Raw genomic sequence first — 15532 nt, forward strand, 5'->3', positions numbered from 1 at the left:
CTACTTACATAAACATGTAGAAATTGAAAAAAAAAAAAAAAAACACATGAAATATATAAAAACCTATGCAACAACTAATCTTAACAAGAAAGACTATTGAAATTAGCCTTTTCACCTGACTATTAGACTCTATAGTATTTTTTAGAACTCTTTTTTCCTTTAAGATTACTGCTTCTAAAAATATTCCAATCGAGTAAACAATCAAGAAGAAGCCTTTTTTTTTTCATTTTAAAAAGATTTAGAAGCACACGCCATGATAAGTGGGAGTGATTATATTTTCTCCACCAATGCTTCCAGTGGCGCGGGAAGGGATGCTAGCCTTCTTCTTTGAAATCGAGGTGGGAGATTCTTTATGTACCTCTTTGGGCCTATAGTCCATGGCAAGAACACTCCAGTGCCGCCACGCCCAAATCTTCTCTCTTGGCTCATAACCATTGGCCTTGGTGGTGCTAACATGAACATAGGATCTCGAAGAGAAAGACCCCATGTTGGCACCATAGCATGTGGTCCATAAGCAATAGGACTTATTTCTGGCTCTCTTGCTGGCTGTGGTGGTTGCCATAAAGTAATGGCATTTGATTGTTGAGAGATAGGAGAAGATAGATCGACCTGGTTGGTAGGAGTCCGAACTTTTAAAAACGAGATGGTTACTCTTTTGTTAGAAGATGGGCATACGACATGCCTTGCCATATCTGCACTGTTACCACGCATTACCAAGAGTGATCTGAAGAAGGATAGTTAGTGAGTATTGACTATAAAATTTAATTTTTAATTATAGTTTGGTAGCCAATAATTATTTAAATATAACTTCCATACCCTTTTACGACTGAGAGTGTAAGGGATCCTTTATAAGCTCCATTTTGATCACTCGAGAGTATTCGACCAAATGCTATGCTTGTCTCAGAGAGATACAACGTGGAGATGGGATTTTCTAAATGTGGAGGTTTGAAGTAGGGGTGTGAGTGATCATCCTGTAAAAATAAATAAATTTTATCTTACATTATTAATAATAGGCTCAGACTTAAATACTAACTATCAGTACCTCATCAAAGAAATAGATGAGGCAACAATTAGGCCTTTTACTTTCTGGTATTAAGTGCCACTGAGTCAGATGATCTATTACAGACAGAAGAATTGAAGGAATAGGCTCAATGCTACCTGCAAAGCAACAAAGTGCTATGTGAAGCATAAACTGGCAAAGTTGGAAAAAAAAACCATGTGATTTACTATTTAAAAAATAAATTTAAGGTGGACACGATAAATATGAATTTGTAGTTTAAATGATAGTTATAAATGGCTAATTTTAAGAAACATAAATTTTATTAATTGTGCAAAAGAAAAATATGCTTCATTACAACCTTCCATGTAGAAAAATCCAATCATCATGATAATACAGTTGGAATACCAAAAAGATTCATGGACAGTTGTACTTTAAAAATTTATTTTTTGAAGTTATTTAGAAGTGGTTTTGATCAAAGTTTGAAAACCAGCCGAGCATTGAATTGGTAGTAGGACAGGTTCAAGGTTCAAAGGTTGAACTGGGGTTCACCCAGAAAACCTAATAAATATTTTGATCAAAGTTTGAAAACCAGCCGAGCATTGAACTGGTAGTAGGACAGGTTCAATGTTCAAAGGTTGAACTGGGGTTCACCCAGAAAATCTAATAAATCATAAATATATTTAAAAATTACAATAGATAAATTTACATAATACTCAATTCCTATGTATTTAAATAACTAACACTTAAAATTCAATTTTAACATGTAATTTTATCTACGCATGAAAACTTGCATTTCATTTTTCAAATATAGTGATTTTTTATATGATATAGATGATTTTGGTGGTATAATTATAAGAAAATAGAGTTTAGATGTTAGAAATGTAAATAAATAAAATTGGGTGTCATGTATATAAATTGAATTTCTTTGTAATAGAAATTTTTTATGATGTGTTATGAGTGATTTGGGTGGTATAAATATAAAAAAAATACATTTCCGGTTTTCGGGTCAAACCGGCCGGTTTTGGTCGGTTCCAAGCAGGTTCAAACCGGTTCAATTTGGTTCGATGAGGGGGGCGGTTTTTAAGCCAACCTGAATCAGACCACCGGTCGGTTCACAGTTCAATTGATCGAACCGGCCAGTTCAGTCCAATTTTCTTAACAAAGGTTTAGATATTCTAATGATCAAGTGGAGATTTAATCTTTTCAATGCAAACATCGGTTAGCCATTTACTTGTTGCCTCCTCATTTTTTGGTTGAAATAATGGAATGCCAAGTTGAACAATCTCTCTCTTGTTTCCCTTCATCTGCTTGTTGAAGAAAATAAATGTTTCACCTGAAATATTGGGAAGGAAATATACTACAGATTAATAATGATAATCTCAAAATAGCACAATAAAAATAATTATACTTTATTATTTCATTTTCTTTGTTCTTTATGAAACATAAACACTTTTTCTACAATCAGGCCTTTTTTTCTCTCAATAAAATAGCAGTTGTAGCATGAAAAGATTAAAAGCAATCGCAGTATAGTGAGAGCATCAAAGCAAAAATAGAATTTGAAATATCATAATAAGTTAGGTTTTAACTTGAGGAAACTAAATGAAAAAATGATTAATTTCATATTGTAAGATATATTTTGCTTGATTTATGCAGAAAATTAAGATACAAACACATTGATAACTAAGTTTGCCAATAGCATAGGAGTATATATGACACCAAGAGTTACGTGCTTCATCTGTATGTGGCTCAAGGTACTTCTTTTATGTCATAAATGATGAAAATTAGTGATTTGAGAATGACCCAACATATTATTTTAAAATGTTAGAAAATTTTCATTGAATCACAGTATTTTAGTTTAGTTTTAGTATCAATCAGGAAACTTTTGGATCAAATAATTACATCTCTACTGTCATGTTATTACTATTCAATGAAGAGAGACATTACATCATGCTAATAAGAAACTAACTTTTTGTTATTCTACATTACATAATTTCATGAATAAGCAGCTCTTTATAAGCGATCAAATCTAATCACACTAAATTTTTTATGATATGGAACAATTATAATTTTAAATCAATTTAAAACATTATTTTTAAGGCCTACTAGTAATTCTAGTAATGCATAATCAATTAGCATGCGCTATTATGAAGCACATTTAGCTATTATTTCCTTACTACATCTGGTCATACATCAACAAGGAATTATTTAGGAAGTTAAGATAATTTACACATTGAAACATAAAAGAAAATCCTGTAATATTAATGATATGAGAAGCTAAATTTAGAGAGATTATGAAGTTATTGAAACAAGTCTCAATAATGTTAAGGTTGCATACTTTCAAGCCTTAACAAAACAAAAACTTGACAGCAATATTGAAGAGGGATTTACCGTCAATAATTATTAAACATAATAAATGTACTACATTAAAGGAGTTATATTTATGAATCATAACACTTGTCTATTATTTTCTAGCATTTTTTTTATAGTTAGAAGAATGATAGAATGAAATGCATTTTAACAATAATAACCCAAAATTATGAAGAAAAATGATTGTTTCTCTGAATCAAGCTACTTTTAATTATGAGCGAGTGGCCCCATTACAATTCTTAAGAAGATTAAAGCAAGGCGAATACAACCTCCAAGAGTTAGGATAAACTTAATAATGTCGATGATGAGAATAAAAAAAAAATTAGATAGAAAAGGTCTAACAATATAATAATACTCCAGGCATTTGGATCATGCATGTAAGACTTGGGTAGAAGTAAATATATGTCTAATTTCTTAAAAGTTTTGAGTATTAAAAAAATATGTACTCAAGGTTGATTACTAACTAGATGAGAAATTAGTTATCAATTCTAGCGTCATAGCATCGATTGGATCACTTCAACAATAAAATAAAGGTAATAGAGACATAAAAACCTTCAAATAATTTACAGTATTAATAAAATTCTAAAATTCAAATATAGGTGATAATGATGAGCATAAAATATCACTCAATTAATCTTTTTATTAAATTACTTCATTTCAAAAGAAACATTAAGATTTTAAGGAAGCTTAATGCCATATAGGATGAAAAATAGACCACATTTGTGTGGAAAGTAGAGAAATATCTACAAAGCTAGACTTTATATTTAAGCAATGAAATTAAGGTAAGGACAAAAGAGTGAATTTTGTTAATAATTTTTACTATTTTTTAAATTCCATATATCATTTACTCTTTAAGAAATTTAAAAGATCATAATCATGTGCAAGAAAATATATGCCGGCATAAAAGTGTTTGCAAAATATATTTTTTTGGACCTTCTGAATATAACTACACAACTTCACAAACCCAAAGTAACTAGTTTGTGTATTTCCTAATTTTTTGAGTAGAGCACGATTGTTTATTAGGATTTCAAGCAACTGAAGGGTTCCAATCCAAATACGATTACATTAAAGATTAATGTTCATATTACTTTTTTTTATTGGCCATAAAGATGCTTACAAAATATATTCAAAGAGAGGGTATTAGTATATAATACTTGTAGTTGAATAGTACAGACATTTAAAACCTTTTTTAAGTAATTGACCTGTAAGAGAAATGAAGAAAACTTTCAGAAAACAAGGTAGCTACAATTCATAATGAAAATATTATTTTTATGACAACAATTTATTGGATGTAAAGTAAATAAATATACATCAATATTTCTAAAGGTTCACATAAAATTTATGCATTAATGGTTTAAGTACATGAACAAACTAAAAAATATTGGAATATGGTTAAGAAAATAACTTATTGTATTAAATTTTAGTTTTTAAAATCAAGAAGTCTGTTAAAAATGTTACAAGAAAAAAAAGAATATCATAGAGTATTAATAGAGGATTTTGTAAATGTAATTAGATCAAATATGTTTTATGTATGACAATTTTCAGAAACAAATGTCATTGACAAGCAAACTAAATTTAGCAAATAATAAATATGATCATATTGGATAGACAATCAGAGTAACACTTGCTACACCGAGGAAGTAGAAGTATCACTGAGAAAGAAAATGGTGTGGTATAAATGATCACAAAAAGTGATAAAAATACAACATCAAGAAAAATAAGATTTAGAAGATAACTTCAACCAAACCTACATTTATGGGACAAAATAGAATTTAATTAATTGATGACAAATAGAAGTCACAATCATGATGTTCACAATAAGAGTGTTTATCATTCTTTCCAAATTCCAAATATAATCACACAAAAATAAGAAAAAAAATCTAAAGAATTACCCCAAAAAAATTTCTCACAAAGAAATTTCTGTCCTCTCGTATGCACCACTAAAGCCACCAATCATTCAAAAACCCAAGATAAAAATAAGTAGGCAAAAATCACGAGAGATCATTTCAATTGCAGGATATTCACCCTAGATCAAATGCACAATATTTATACAATCAAGTGCATTCAAAGAAGGAATATGCAAAATCTCAAAAAGGAAGTGAGGTCATCGAACTTTGGCTTAAACCCTGGGGCATCTTACAACTCCTAAGATGTACTTCCAAAAGACAAAATTATTTGATGCAATTGCCCTTATCACAGGTGATTCCAAATGACAAGAATCATAAAGTAGTATAATTAATGATTAGTTGTCATTTTTCAATCTTAATATGTGATCTCGATCATCTATTGAGATCAAATCTTAGATAGTAATATTAAGAATTTATTGAGTCAAAAGTAGTAATTATCTTTCTCGACTCAATAATATCTAATAAACTAGATATCCTTTGTCAGTTTCTCTGTAAATTAAGCATTCTAAGCTCTAAAATACCAAGAAGGTCATGATATCACACAATCTCATCAAACCCAAATATCACCTAATCTGAAAAAGTGTGGAAGACCTTTGTAGCATAAATATTACACTTTGATGTGGTATCACTAAACTTGGATGTGCACCTATAATTGAATTTTCATATCTCTAAAGTTTATTCTCTCTTTAATTTAATAAGACTTGACCTAAAAATGAAATAAATGGCATAAGCCATCCGATCACTTAAAATCTTCTTCTTGAACTAAATGTAAAAAGTGTTTTTTTTTAATATCAGCAAGCTAACTTTATGCTGTTTTTTTTTCTAAAATACAATGATTTGATATAAGCAAAGATATGAATGAAGCAACTCTTTAATTATCTTCCTTTTTATAATACATAACTTTTTGACTCCTTTTGATGCAATGACAACCATTTGAAATCATACATCTTAAGAATCATAACATCTACAAAAAAAAAAAAAATTATTATACACCATTTTAAATATCCAATATACAAAATTCACTCTAACATCAAGTACATACCTCACAACAACAAAAGCATTAAATATGCACAATTTATACAAATACACATGTCAAGACTAAGAACCATACATACATTATTATTTCACATATACATATTTTTATTATATGATGTATGGTTAAAAAATCATGACCTATCAGAAATGAGGAAACATAATAGGTACAAAAATACTAATCGTTAAGCTTATAACTTATAGTAAAAAAAAAGGACATCATCATATTATATATAAAACTTGTTTACATCTGCTATCTTATTATCCCCATATTAGTTTTTATCGACTTGTTGCTCTTTTCTTCCAATTCATATTATGTTTATTAACGTATCATTACCTCTTTTGATAGAAATAAATCTAATTATTTTCATGAAATTTTCTTTTATAAGCAAAATATTTCTCCATTAATCTCTTCCTCATGAACAATCTATTGCCCTGCGTTTCTTTATTAACACCATCAAGCTTAAAATCCTATTTTCAAGACAAAAGTTAGTTGTTCACATTCTTTAAGCTTATAATATATCTCTCATAAAAAAAATGTAGCCATGAAATCTCTTATAAGAGGGAGTTAGGAAGTACAATAAATAAAACTTGATAACCATTCACCCATGATAGCATTAATGTTATAAAAACAACCATAATTAAACTAAACAAATCATCTGTAACTTGATTATGCAACTTCCTACATATAATAACTTTATAATTTGCTTTTAATAGCTTATCAGAGAGGTATATTGCTATGAAAAATGACTTTAGATTGAAAAATTAATATTTTGAAGTTGTCTCTTATACAACTTACATCAAGTTCATATTTGTCAATCATATATAACTAGACCACCTTAAATACTTTTTCAACCATATCCACCTTTTCTTCTTTACTAACCACTAATGGCATATTCAAATGGGTCATAAGTGTTTTTATAAAACCTTGTAGCATATAAATACGAAGCATACTTGTCATTCAAAGGATAAAACTCTTCTAATTGCTTAATCTCAAATTTTTATGGCCATTATAGTAATAACCTAGTTTTAATATCACTATATTGATATAAGAGTGTCAAATTATTTAAAAGTGGGAACATCACCAAGAATGAATACATTATGTAACAAGTAATAATAATAATAATAATAATAATAATAATAATAATAATAATAATAATAATATATTTATGCACACACACACAAATACACACACAAATACATACATACATACATACAAGCACAAACTTTATGTAATTTAGCATCAATTATGTATTTTATTACGAAAAAGTAAGAACGAACTGAGCCATCACTAATAAGTGGAAACTATAGTCATAATGTACAAAATAAAAATACTTATTACCCTTACCAATTTGAATGTACATCTACACAAAAGGAAGAAGGCAACAAATGAATTTGATGTAAAATAATCAACATACAAAGATATCTCATTCTCCTATGAACCATTAAAGCAATTAATCCCCAAGGAACACCATATCTAAATTAATATGTACAAAACTAAGAAAAATCTTAAATTGCTTGTTATTCGTGTAGATCAAACTCGCCAATAAATAGCCACTTGCAAGCATTCCATGAAAAAATATCACACGTAAATCAAGAAATGAAGAAAAGTCATATGACTTAATGAAAATCACAAAATATCAAAGTGTTCTCAAGGCGTAAATCTCGAGGTAGTGAATACCAAGATGCTAATATTTCTTGAAATTCCAAGTGGCAGGAATCCTTGTTTAATCTATTTCCTAATCAATTATGCTCTTCAAATTTTATTGTGAGAACTTGATTATTTGATGCAACTCAACTATAGAAGGGAATATTACAAGTTTATTGATAACTATAGTTAAAGATTAGGTTATGAAAGTCATATTATGTAGTTTGAGCATGTTCAAAATAGAGCAACTATTATCTTTTAGATGAGTACATATATTTGATGCAAAAGAATTGAGAAGGCAAAATGAGTAGACAAGAAGTAGTATGGGTATAACTTTTGAAAAATATGTACAAAAGAGAACTAGTAACTCGTATAATATATGATTGAAACTTCATTAACATTCAATTAGAATTAACAGTGATAGATTCATAGAATCAACCATATATAGTTAAAATAAAGGTAATGATGAAAATGAAGATTATGATGATGATTATTTTAAGTTTTAGGTCCTAAGCTCTGATAATATGATCAATTCATCATCTACGCTAAGCCTGTTAATTCTAGTAATAGTTACTGAAGTAAGTTGTCTTGTAGTCCTAACAAATTAGAATATGAAAAGAATTATTTACTCATATGAATTCTAGAAAATTAAGTAATTTATATCAGATTAAATTTGTTAAAAAAGTATTGAATTTAGTCCCACAAAAAGAAGTTAAAATTTTTGCTAGTGTAGAAATATGAGTGATTGACTCTTATCAATAAGCTTATAAATTTGGGTCGGACATGGGTATGATCACTCATGTACCCCACTCCCTAATAATTACTTTATAATCCTTCACTCCAATGCTGCTTATTTAACTGAAGTTTATCACCGGATAACATTCTGAAAGTATGTTGCCAGCAAAAAACCCAATTGTTGATTAGATCATCTGAAAAGATAGCCTTAAGATTATGTGTACAACAAATAAACTTTGCAGCCTCTTAGTTATCGAACCAACTCCTATGGCTAGTAATATGTCCATGCAGAATAAATTATGCAAACTGAACTACCCTTTACAATTTAATATGACTAGGATAAGCACCTGACAAAATATTCGTTAACATTTAAAACGACAAAGTTCAAAACTAAAAATTTCATTATTGTATACTAAAGCTTTTTATACTCGAAAATTAAAATTTATGTTTCATCACACTCGGTTGTAAACCAGCCAAGTTTTATTAATGTTCGGCTCGTTTTAAATTTCTTCAGCTTGTGTTCAGCTCATAGTCGATTAAGCTCATGATTATTAAATTCATATAGGGCTCGAATTGAGTTCAAATTAATTCGAATTTAGCTCATTAGCTGGGAAATCACTGTTACAAGTCAACCGCCCACGGCTCAGCTCAACTATTGAGCATGTTTGAGCTTCTTTTAAAATGCGATGGGGAAGCCAATAACCAATCTTCTGATGTGGGACTAGTTTTTTGTTTTTTAATTTCTAAAGGCATATACATACCAACCAATTCTTAGGACAAATTGACACCATAACAAGATTGCACAATAATAATAAAAATAAAATTATGGGCATTTACATACATACCAATCAATTCTTATGTATTTACATGTGTACATGCATTCTGCATACCGCCAAATTCTGATGTATTTAAATATCTAAACCTAAATGCAAAAAGTACACCAAGAAACGATGGATTTGGAGAACTATAGGAACATTTACAGACATACCACCCAATTCTTATGTATTTACACATTAACATCTAAATTTGTTTTTTATATTTATAAAAATTAAAATTTAAAATTATTTCAAATAAACCACCATTTTAATTTTCATGTATTATTTATTTAATTGTTTATTTATTTCGAGTTAAAATGAGACGAACACAAATGAATAATCTTTTATTTGTATTCCACATATTTGTAAATCAAGCTTAAAAAAAAATATTCAAAAAAATATTCTTATTCTTGACAGCCCTATTGAATTCCTTAACGAATGAATCTCATACGGCCTACTTAATAAGTCAAACATCAGCTGTTCGCGGCCATATTTATTGACAGCCGGTAGCTAGAGCCAAATACTGCATGCTCACCCTGCAACGAGCAGGGCTGTCAAAAAAGCTCGTTGTTCGCGAACAGTTCGTGTTCGATTCGTCAATGAATTCGTGTTCGATTCGTTCGATAAGTAAACGAGACAAACGCGAACAAATTTTTTTCGTTCGCTTAGTTAAACGAATCAAACACGAACAGTAATGCGTTCGTTCGTGTTCGAATCGTTATTGTTTGAAATATAAAATAATATAAAATAATTATATATAAAAAATTTATTATATTTTAAAACATTAAATTTTATAAATTATAATATATAATAAAATAATAATAATAATATATTAATATACTATAGTAGTAATATACTAATATAGATATTGAATATTTATATAATATAAGTTATATAATTAATATATAATATTATTTTTATATATTAATATTAGGGATGTCAAACTGGCTCGTCGTTCGCGAACAACTCGTGTTCGGTTCGTTCGTTAAGAAACGAACACGAGCTTATTTCAAACAAACTAAATTTTAAACGAACCAAACACGAACACAAGCTTTGTTCGTTCGGGCGTTATCTTTTTGCCATTTTTCACGTTTGGATGCTTTTAAAGGCGGGGCAAACTTTGTTTTATTACTTTTTCACCTCCTTTTTTTGGAAGATTTATGTACATTTTGCTTGAATCCTAGTTATTTGCATATCTAACATGTTGTAACATAAATTTTTAAGTACAAGCCACCTAATCATTGCCCGAGACAGTGTTATTTACTTTAGAAAAACTATACTATTAATAATTTTATATGATATGAAGATTCGAGCCGTACAAATGTAAAAAAAATATAATTTAGGTGTTACATGTGTAAATACTCAGAAATTGACTCGTATGCATGTAAAGGCCCCTTTTTAAAATTGAGTTCAAGGGGGTAAAACAATTTTTTTAATCCATTGAAGCTGTTTTTAAAATTAATTTTTTTTTAATTATCATTTAAATTAATTGTCCAAATACTTTTTAATATTGATAATAAAAAAAAGTTTATTTCACAACTTCTGCATATTATTCTGCCTAATTCGACCAAAAAAAAAAATTGATAGAAAACTTTACAACTATTCCTACAAATTGAATTAAGAAAAAGGACATTTGCATACAAATCATTTGTTTTTGATTAAATTAGTTGAAATTTAAAATTTATTATTCAACACAATTTAATTTAATTGAATTCAAATTATTAAATTAGTTTTTTATTATAATTTTTAAAATTTATGTATTTGTATTTAAAAATGAAGTAAATAATTATTTTAATTATGATTAATTAATTTAATTTAAATTATTGATTAAAAATATTTTATAGCAAGAAAATAACTATAATTAAAGAGGAATATTTAGTTATTAATGAAAATAAAATCTCAAATAAAAAATAATTTTTTTCACTTGAAAGTAAAATTCATCTCACCACCTAAACTCAATTTTAAAAAATGGGCATTTAAATGCACACCACTCAATTCCTATGTATTTATCCATATTTAGCATCTAAATTATACATTTTTTACATTAATACCGCTCAAAACTTTCATATCATATAAAAAATACCACAATTTTAATTTTTAAAAACTAAATTACAATTTCTCATGCAAAAATTAAGTGACTTTTAAGTACAAATTTATGTTTAGACGTTATATATGTAAATAAATAGGCTTAAAGTGATGCACTTCTTCCAAAAAAAAACATGTAAAAAGTAATTAAAAAAAATGTCTGCTCAGCCTTTAAAAATTTAAACAAGAAAATGAGAAAAAAAAACGAAAACATAACGTCTAAATTACATGTTTCTAAATTGCAAAATCATAAATTTTACTTTTCGGCCACAAACAAATTAATATATATATATATATATATTAATTAAATAATTAGTTTTAAAATTTGTCCTACTTTAAAACAGATGCGTACTATATGTTTGTTATTTACACTAACCGCCCAGTTACCATAAGGCAATATATTTCAAACTAAAGAAAATCAGCAGGGTACCTCAATGCTGAACCTAAATAGCTACGCAAATTCAAAAGAAGGTTTTAATTTTCAATTTCACCAAAAGAAGAAAAAGAAATGCGGGCTTGAAGTCTGACCTGATAGCTCTCCTCTTCGGCCGGCAAGACGGAGTTCATTTATATACTCGCTCAGCTTGTGTAGTTCAAAGTTTGTGAAAATGTTTTCATAAAGCTTCAGTCCTTTCACCACGTTGACCTAACCAAAAATAAAGAAAACATAAACTTCAGCGAAAATTATGTCTGCAAATAGACCGAACGAAAATTGACAAACTATTATTTCCTACTGCATCTCCTATTGTGTTCTCAATATAGAAATTGTGCCGGATCATGTATAGAGGAACTCGCCATATGCCCTTTCACAGGCTCCTTTGCAACAAAACCTTTAAAAGTCTTGATCTTCTCAGGACGCACCACACATTCGTCATGATGCGTGCATATTTGATCATTCTCTGACAACGTTTGATGAAATCCTACAAGTCCACAAAATATTATCACGAGTTAATAAATCATATTTTTAAACTATAGTTGTTCTCACATACAAAAATTCACCTACTCGCTTATGCTCTATTACAGTTAAAATAAATTACATGAAATATTGACACCAAGTCAAATAAATAAATTAACAGAAATGATAAATTGTTCAATGCTTCAAGCCATAAATCGCGATGACTATAATTTTTAAAATTTAAACTTTATTATAGTCATATTATAGTCCTTGGTTCTATCCTCATTGAATAGATGTGGCACAAAGATGACAAATTGGACAACTCAATTGAATTTAGACTTGGCCCATGGTCATGGGCCAAGCAAAGCATCGAACTTGGACTCTCGGAAATAATCAAATAAAATATGTGGTTCACAAGGACGAATTGGACCGGAAAATATCGCACACGTGCCAGACAATGACTGAGACGAGTTTAAAACTTAAACACTATCACGTCTATTGTCCAGACATAGCTCACATTTAAACTCCGGACATAATACCTTTTCCACAAACATGAGTCCCTAAAGGGTCCATTCACGCATCCTGTGACCGAGGATCGGCAATAGAACGTAGAAGCGTCCTCTTTGTTTAATCCTAAAACAAGTTCTAATTCCTAGAAGAATTTCTCTGGCTCGAGAACACGAGTCGTTTGGTAACCACCTTCTCGAAGCTATGGGCAGCCAAGCGCGACCTCGGTGTTCGACAAAAGAAAAAAAATATTTGGTGCAGTTTGCTGGCGGTTCTGCCAATAAGAGAAGAGAGGGGGCCCCTCTCCTCTCTTGTTATCGGCGGGAGCGCAGGTGCACGATATGCACTTAATTTTTTTTTGGGACAAAAAGAAGAGAAAGGACATAAATGAAGCATATTATTGATTTTTCGAAAAAAAAATTTCGAAAAAATTGAGCCTAAAAAATAATAGGTGAGATTCAAATCCATAAAATTATGCTGAGAGAATACACCTTTAACATTATGCACCCAATAAATGCACAATGCCGACTAATGCTCTCATGGCCGCCAAACTAACCTTTGCTAATTGTAGCTAGTTGTCAACATACAAATAAAAAGAAAAACAAAGGAACGGTTTAGGTGCTAGCTGTCCGTGAGGAGGTCACGGGCATGAAAGCTCCGGCGGTCAGCCGGATGGTCATGGCCGTGCGATCCTTTCAAAACCGCCAAGATCGTCTCCGTTTCTTTGTAAAACAACAGGGCTAAATTAATATGAGGCCGCCCGCCGTGCTATTTGTTTTCCACTATTAGCTATGAATAGGAAGACATTTTTTAAGCTCCGGCTCTAACCTCCACTAGCAGAATTGCAGCAGTAAAGGGCCGGACGAGGGGAGGAAACGTTTCGGCATGTGCGGAAGCTCCAATATAATAAGCAAGTTTCAGATCTAAAACTCAGCATTTACAATAATATTGAAGAAAATTTATAAAGACGTCGAAAGAGGGATTCATTTTCCGTATAGATTAAAAATGAAGAAAATCACAGTATGAGGAAGAAGAAGAGGAAGAAGTGAAATCTGGATGAGAAATTTTTTGTCAGTATAAATTAAAATTTAAGAAACATCACAGCAGGAAGAAGAAGAAGAAGGGAGAAAAGGAAAATGACCTCCATCATCAACAGACTCTGCATCAACAGATTTGCCATCTCTTGCTAACTTACAATCTGAGGAATATGTGGAATATTCCTCCCCTGTTCCCTCCGAAATCTTTTGGGAAGATTGTTCCTCATCAAGAGACCTTCTCATCTCTTCCACGTCGATGGCATCAGGTCCAGTTCCCTCCACATCCCTTTTAAGAACCGGTGCCACAGCGGCATCACTCTGAGCTTCGGTGACAGTGGTGGGACTCAGGGGCTTGCGATTGCAGGTAACGAGGCGAAGTTCGTTGGTGACATCCGCAATGGAAAAAAAACGCTGCATATGTAGAACGGGGACCCAATTCAAGCGCCGGCGGTGGATAGCAGCGAAGACGGCATCATACTCGGAAGGATCGCCGGTGATCTGAACCAGGTGGGAGCAGAGCGAGTCAATGATTGCGTTCGCGGCTGCAAACTCGCCTCTGTACCACGCAATGATCGTGTCTCTCGCCACCATGTCAGGCAGAGCAAGCGCTGCAGGGGTTGCCGCCGGAGTCTTCGCGGCGATCGCTGCCGCTGCCATTAGCAATATCGTAGTCTGATTTCCCCGTTCTATCTCTCGACCTCTGTATCACTCCCTCAGCGCCTTCAGCCCCGAAGGAGAAACAGCCCTTGGGGGAATGAAATGAAGAAGGCCCGACCAGGGAGGCGGGTTTATAGCCGATGAGTTGGAGCGGGCATGGGTTTCAGCAGAATAAACAGCGGGGGAATTCTCGGTTTAATGCTGACGTGGCAGCCAGGACGTTTACGGAATTGACCAATTGGGCGGTGACCGGAAGCAGGGCGAACGGATCGACGATCAAGGCCGTCGATTGTTGGCAGTTTGTTGAGGCCGCATCTAATGGACCGTGTGTAGTCGTGTACAATGGGAGCATGAAAGAGCGGTCCTGATTTCACAAGAAATAAAATATCCTTTTTTTTATATATAATTGGGCATTTCTATACGTAGCACACAATATTTATGTATTTATAATTTTGGTATTTGATTTTCAAATCATTAATATCACATTAAAAATAATATTATTATCATATTTTAAAAATTAAATATATATTTTCATGGATAGATTAGAACCATCAAAGCGATATGTATGTGAATATCAAAGTTCGAGCAGGGTTTATATAGAAAGAAATTATACATTTTAGGGGGAGCAATTGCCCATCTCAACACAATCTTCTTTTGCCCGTGAGTATGAGCTTAGTAAATACATAATAAATGTGTGTTACGTTTATAAAATTCTCCTTTTTTTGTTAAAAAATAGCATGGGCATTTGATTTGACATTTTAATCCTTTAGCATGTTGGAATGTAATGGTTAGAAATAAATGAAGAATTTCAAAACATCGAATTCTAAAGCTTCTTATAAAATTTTGA

General features: G+C 30.9%; 1 protein-coding gene across 1 annotated transcript; it reads right to left on the reverse strand.

The window, feature by feature from the left end:
• Positions 1–14822, reverse strand: LOC110031859. Its single transcript, XM_020735283.1, has 7 exons — positions 14133–14822; positions 12385–12509; positions 12118–12235; positions 2232–2333; positions 1043–1158; positions 817–971; positions 1–724 (listed from the first exon to the last, which is right to left on the reverse strand). Exons 1-7 carry the CDS (start codon positions 14683–14685, stop codon positions 271–273), a joined length of 1623 nt encoding a protein of 540 aa, XP_020590942.1. The 5' UTR covers positions 14686–14822; the 3' UTR covers positions 1–270.
• Positions 14823–15532: the final 710 nt, after the last annotated feature.

This window comes from Phalaenopsis equestris, unplaced genomic scaffold, assembly GCF_001263595.1.
Source record: "Phalaenopsis equestris unplaced genomic scaffold, ASM126359v1 Scaffold000854, whole genome shotgun sequence".
Taxonomy (NCBI): Eukaryota; Viridiplantae; Streptophyta; class Magnoliopsida; order Asparagales; family Orchidaceae; genus Phalaenopsis; species Phalaenopsis equestris.

Coding starts and splice junctions, on each gene's coding strand:
- LOC110031859 (XM_020735283.1), bottom strand. CDS start 14,685: ATGGCAGCGGCAGCGATCGCCGCGAAGACTCCGGCGGCAACCCCTGCA. Junction 12,510..14,132: donor AGAGTCTGTTGATGATGGAG/GTCATTTTCCTT, acceptor GTGGACTTGTAG/GATTTCATCAAACGTTGTCA. Junction 2,334..12,117: donor CCGAAGAGGAGAGCTATCAG/GTCAGACTTCAA, acceptor CCAATATTTCAG/GTGAAACATTTATTTTCTTC.